Source organism: Primulina eburnea, chromosome 14 (assembly GCF_022965805.1).
Source record: "Primulina eburnea isolate SZY01 chromosome 14, ASM2296580v1, whole genome shotgun sequence".
Classification (NCBI taxonomy): domain Eukaryota; kingdom Viridiplantae; phylum Streptophyta; class Magnoliopsida; order Lamiales; family Gesneriaceae; genus Primulina; species Primulina eburnea.
Genome location: NC_133114.1, coordinates 3,046,669 through 3,053,548, shown reverse-complemented (window position 1 = coordinate 3,053,548; position 6,880 = coordinate 3,046,669). Strand labels below are relative to the sequence as shown.

Below are 6,880 nucleotides of genomic sequence, written 5' to 3'. Positions count from 1 at the left end.
AGCTATGCTCTGATACCATCTAGTGTGGGGCCCTTAGCTCCTAATCGTTATTACAATGCAATCTGATTAGGGTTAACTAATTACAGCGGAAAACTAGTTTAAAAATTTCTTTACGACGAGCCCAAAAATATCTCTTCTATAATTTGAATACTAAAAATAGTATCTCATCTCACGTCATAAAACACGCCCACACGTAATCAAAACCAATCACATACAAACAACTCATATCCTCGGGACATGTCCCGGTATATAGATACATATACATATATACTGGGAACAAGACATAAACATAAAACCTCAGCCCAAGATGTGGCTCCCTCCAGAAGTACCCTCTCTGGTCTCATGATATCCTGGAGTACCTGCCATTGTCCACACACAAAGACAACAACAGCCCCCCTTGGGGGTGAGCAAAGCTCCGTATGGAACAACCAATCATATATATCACAGATATCTAAACAATGATATATGGTATGCAATGCATGTATGTCGTGTAGGTATCGGGTCAAATGCCCATCCACTGAGCACATGTCAGAATCAATCGAATCGCTATCAAATCAATGCTCGAGCTGGCACACCGGCCAATATGGGAATACATGTATAATAGCGTCGACAAATGCCATCAAATCCCACATCTCATATCAAATCATATGGGGCCACAAATGTCTATGTTTTACGGGTCATATAATACCAACATAGCAATTGTGTTCACAAACCCCGGAATCCAATCCAATCATATCAAGGTATCCAAGGATCATAGCTCAACATGCATGTCATGTATCGATGTATGCATAAAATGATGTGTGTTAACAAAAAGTTCATTTCATACATCGATATTCAAATCTCAATGTCATGTATGCCACATAAATCAACACATAGGGCATATAGACACATAATCTCATTCCAATCAATCCAATCAAACCGACATATATCATATAATACAGATACCTTTCGTATGTTACCAGGTCGCAACATACCTCAATTATTCGTTCTGGTTGATGTAGCTTGAAGATATCGGTATAATACTTTATCTACATCAATAACATACTCATTCCAATCAATAACATACTCCAAAATCATTAATATGAGTTTAAATATCATTTGAAACTTCAAAATTTCATACCAAATCATAATCATATCATAATTCAATATAATGTATAAATAGTATAAATAGAATTTTTCTGTGTGAATTTCGTCAGTGGCACGGCTATCGAGGAAAACCCTTCGACAAACTTCTGGTAGTAACCTGCCAATCCAAGAAAGCTTCTGATGTCGGTGGCGTTCTTAGGTCTCGGCCACTAGGTAAGTGCCTCTACTTTTCTTGGATCCACTGACACTGCTTCTATCGAGATTACATGTCCTTGAAATGACACACTCCTTAGCCAGAATTCACACTTGCTGAACTTAGCATAGAGCTTATTCTCTCTTAAGTTCTGCAGAGCAAGGTGAAGGTGCTCTTCATGGCTCGTCTCATAAGGAGAATAGACGAGGATATCGTCGATTAATACCACTATGCACTGATCCAGGAATGGCTTGAATACTATGTTCATCATATCCATGAATGATGTCGGTGCGTTGGTCAGACCAAAAGGCATCACTGTGAATTCATAATGCCCATATCTAGTTCGAAAGGCTGTCTTGGGGATATCTTCAGCCCTGACCTTCAACTAGTGATAACCTGTAGTGACCCGTTCCAGAATCACCTACTAATCAAAAACTAAGCATGCAATTAACCTAATCAATTATAATCAGAGATAACAGCGGAAATACCACAAATGATAGATATACAACCCAATCGAAGTCTAGAACAACTCAAAATAAAATATCCAATACAACCATATCGAATCAAAACAATATCGATAAACTAAACCAACCAGCTACTCAACGTCCTCCTCCTGCTCCTCCTGAGCTGTCCAACCTGAGGCCTGCCCCGTGGGAATGGGGTGTCCAAGAATAAACAAAACCGAGGACGTGAGCGATAAGAACGCCCAGTACAAAAGTATGAGTATACAGACCTATATGAAATGCACATGCTATGATCATGATACCGGGGTAGTCAAGAAACAGGAGTCACAAAAGGATCTCAACAATGCTCAGTCTAGAGGCGCCAAGTGGATAGTGCCGCGCGGTACACCTCTGGGTCACTGCATCCACTACAAGACAGACGTGGACCTAAAATGTCCCGGACCACCGAAGCCCTCCCGACCCGTCGGCCACTGTGTACTCTCGGTGTCCATGCGTCCACAAGACAGGGCTGAGCGGCCCCAAGATATAGCTTATCTCGAAAGAGATACAGCTCAACAGTAAAGGCTATCTCAAAGGAGAATACGGCTCAACATGAAATGCAACGTGCAGTAATAAACGTGACATAATAGCATGCATCATATGACATATATCAATGCACCACATAATCATGCAACACATATAAGAATGTATACTCAACCAGGATATCTCGGATAGTACTTTCGTACCTCTATCACAGCAAGCCTAGCCTTACTCAACACCGCTAATCAGGTCTAGAACAAGCCTACGCATCAAAAGCATACTCAATCAATACTACCATGCTCGACTAGCAAAACCAGTACTCCTTAGTACTACCAAAGGTTTAGGGTTTACCTTCGTCCGTCGACAGCCCTTTGATGTCGATTGCCTCGTAACTCAGGCGCCGCTACGCTACTACTCCTGGCAGCTCTTGGCTATCGCTCGACCAACAACTAACCCTAGAAACCTTCCAAACTCTCCAAAATGAGAGAAAACTCAAGAAATTGGCAAGTCAAAATGAGGAAATCCGAGCACTATTTATAGGCCATGTTCGGATCCTCCGAACACCACTTCGGAACGTCCGAACGCTACGTGTCCATTGGCTCTTGACAGCTCATGATCGGATCCTCCGATCATACACTTCGGACCGTCCGAACATGTACGTGTCCAGCTGCTCTTGACACCTCATGATCGGATCCACCGAACCTACACTTCGGAACGTCCGAACTCCCACGTGTCGATCAACTCTTGACACCTAATGATCGGATCCACCGAACTCACTTCGGACCTTACGAACTCTTCGGTGCTTCCGAACCATCTTCGGTCCGTCCGATCATGACTCGGTCAAAATTACACATTAAACCTTCTTAATCACCATTAATCCGTTAATTACCCAATTTGGAATTCGGGCTACTACATAACCTGTCCTCAGATCCAGTTTAGAAAAGACGGAGGCTCCTATAAGCTGATCAAACAGGTCGTCTATCTGAGGTAGAGGGTATCTTTTCTTGATTGTGATCTTGTTCAATTCTCTGCAGTCGATGCAAAATCTCATACTCCCGTATTTCTTCTTCACGAAGAGTACTGATGCTCTCCACGGGGACACACTCGGTCGAATTTGCCTTTTATCTAGCAATTATTGGAGTTGTTCTTTCAGCTCCTTGAGTTTGGCTAATTCCATTCTGTAAGGTGCCTTAGAGATTGGTGCAGTACCGGGAACCATATTGATCTCGAACTCTACTTCTCGGTTCGGGACCGTCCCCGAGAGTTCTTCTGGAAGCACATCTAGGAACTCTCTCACTATCGGGATGTATTCCAGTTTCAGCTCGACTTCTTCTTTTATTTCACTAACCATTGCTAGGTAGATGTCTTCTCCCGATTTCATGGCTCTCCAAGTTTGAGATGCAGAGAGCAGCGACTTCCGTTCCTTGGATTTACCTTGGTACACGACTTCCTCTTGATTTGGAGTTATGAGTTTGACTTTCTTCCCCTTACAATCTACTATAGCATTGTTCTTGGCTAACCAATCCATCCCTAAGATGATGTCGAAATCGACCATGATCAACTCTATCAAGTCGGCACTAAAAGTCTGATTACTGATACTAATCTTACAATCTCTGTAAATTTCATGAGTCTCAATGGCCCTACTTGTAGGTGTGGCTATTCGAAAGGGCTCATTTAGTTTCTCGGGCTTACATCCTAACTTCTTAGCAAATCTCTTAGAAATAAAGGAATGTGTAGCACCGCAGTCAAATAACACATAAGCAGACACTTGCTGAATAAATATGGTACCTGACAGGACATCGTTCGTGTCGTCTGCCTCCTCTTGCGTGATGGCAAACACCCTGATATTCGGTTTGTTCTCCCGTGGCTTATTGGCATTCATCCTTGAGTTTGACCCGTCTCCTTTACCCGGTCCACTTGGTGGTGTTTGGACATTCTGTCATACGGTGTCCTAGTTTCTCGCATTCAAAGCAGACACCGGTCGCTCTATGACACTCTCCCTGGTGTCGTAAGTTGCATGTTGGGCAAGGCTTAATGGCTTGGTAGTTTGCGGTAGGTGTAGGCCACTTAGATGGCCCACCGGACTGGTTAGGCATCTTGAAAGTCTGACTTATATGCGAGGACTGACTATTCATAGGCCTTTTGTTCTTGAATTCCTTCTCCCCGCGCTGGATATTAGTTTCAGCTCGGATAGCTGCGCTCATCAGGTCTGAAAAATTTGCTGGTTGGTAGACTGCTAGGGCTGATTGGATCCTGCTGTTTAATCCCTTTTTAAAAATGATGCAATTTCAGAACTTCATCCGCCATGATTTCAGGAGCATATGATCCAAGGGCATTGAACTGGGAGGTGTATTCCACAGCTGACATGTCTGGGGTTTGACTGAATTTTCAAACTCACTCAGTTTCTGCAATCTCACCTCGGCTGGATAGTATTGTTTCAGAAAAGCTTCCTTAAATCGTTGCCACGTGAATGGTCCTGCAGCTGTCATGACTGGCGAGATTGCTTCCAACCACTTGCCTACTCGATCCTCCAGGAAGGGCACTATCACGTCGACTTTCAGTGCATCCGGGAGTTCCAACAGCCGCAGCTGAGTCTCCACGCTTTTTAGCCAGTTAAGGCTAACTTCAGGGTCAGCAGCTCCACTGAAGGTTGGACACCTGTTCATGCGTAGGGATTCATAATGGAACTTGACTCCATGCTGCAGTGGAGGTGGTGGTGGTTGATTGGCGTTCGGGTTCACTAATCCTTGCAGTGTTGTCGCCACGATCGTGGCTATGGCCATCAAGTCTGCTTGATTAAGATTGAACCCAGGTGGTGGTCTGTTATCTCCTTCGTTGGCATTGTTGTTATTGTTAGCATAAAAGGGGTTGCGGTTTTGTCTTGGTGGTCTATCGGCCATTTCCTACAAGTTAAACGCTTCTAAGAATTTGATGTGCATAACGACAGAATTGAATAAATAAGTTATGCTGGAACAACTGAAGTTAATAAATAAACATAAATTTTATTATTATTATTTTTTAATATCGAGGAACAACTGAATGGAACAAATAGTACTGAAAGAAAACAAATTGTACTGACTGAAAGAAAATAGCAACAATGAAAAGATAAACTACTAATAATAAAGAAGGTCACTAAGAAACTCTAATCATCTATCTTTCCATCTCCTATGGCAGCTATAGGCTTATCGACCTCTATCGGCTCCTCCTCTTTTGGTTCCTCCTCTGGCTCTTCCTCTTGCAGTATCTCCGCCATATGTGTGAGCTGGGCGTTCTCTTCTGTGAGCTGTGACACATGTGCCTTAAGTCCCTGTATCTCCACCTCAGCCACATCCATCTCGTCGTTCCAATGATGGTGATACTGCAGATGGTACTGTTTCTTCTGCTTGATTTGGTCCTTTAGTGCTTTCACCTGTTGGGTCAGACGTTGGTTTACGTACGCGAGGTTGTTCATGGCCTCACACAAATTCTCCAGTCTCCTTCTACCCTTAGTATTCTGTTGTTTCTCTTCCTCCAGTTCCTTGCGATAACGCTCCATGTCCTCTCGTAACTTCACATGTTGATACTTGCCCTGTTCTATGACATCTCTTAGGTCCATGTTATCACCTCTAACTAGCTCGCCCTGATAGATCGACTGGTTAAGGCGGACCTGAATCTCCTTTTTCTCGGCGGCTAAGGTTTCGACCTCACTCCTCGTCTCATTCAATCTGGCACTAAGTCGCTGAATCTGACGGGACTGATAGTGAAGGAAAAGCTCCTTCATACGAATGGCAGCTTGGGCACGGGTGTGGGGTCGCATGGGAGTAGATCGAGCCATTTACTGAAATAAAAAAAATGGAAATGCTCAAAATCGGAAAGAGACAACACATAACAAAAGACAATATACAATATATATGAAATTTTCGAAATTTACATAAATATTTCTTTTTCCAAAAATGGAAAGTTTGGAATTAGACATATGGGTTCGAAGCATATATCGAGTGGATTCCAGAACAATCGACGGAGTCGAGTTCGGAATTCCTACGAGAAGTTATAGGGTCTACGAATATTTCCTAAAACGGAAAAAACGATGTTTCGGAGGCCTAAACGGAGGAATTTCGCGATTTCAGACCCTACCTCACAACATTGTGATTTCCACTTTTTGGACCGTTTCGGAGGGGATAGCATAGGCCTTTCTAAAAAATCCCACCGAAATTTTTTTTTCTAAAAAATTTCTCATTTTTCCCAACCGGATTATGAACCTGGCGGCTCTGATACCACTTAAATGTCACGTCCCAAAACTCGGGATTGACATCGGCGTTGTTTAACAATCACACAATCGAAACAACAAGCCTTTTTGTAGCACAGTATAAACCGAACCAGTTTATATATCATAATTTAAACGTAAAAACAACTGTCTTTCCAAAACAAAATCCAAACGAAATAGTGATCAATGCGGAAGCGTCTTACAATTCATTAAATCGTAAAATTCGAAATAAAATCTATTACTAATCTCGTGAATCACCAGCCCCAAAACTGTTCAGACTCTTCATCCTCAACCTGTTCCTCGGACTTATCTAGGAGGGGAGAGTAAGGGGGATGAGTATTTTGGGAATACTCAGTAAATGGGGATATTGAACAC

General features: G+C 42.8%; 1 protein-coding gene across 1 annotated transcript; it reads right to left on the bottom strand.

The window, feature by feature from the left end:
- Positions 1-3,394: 3,394 nt before the first annotated feature.
- On the bottom strand, positions 3,395-4,144 carry LOC140811071 (uncharacterized). Its single transcript, XM_073168945.1, has one exon. The coding sequence runs from the start codon at positions 4,142-4,144 to the stop codon at positions 3,395-3,397; it is 750 nt and encodes a 249-aa protein (XP_073025046.1).
- Positions 4,145-6,880: the final 2,736 nt, after the last annotated feature.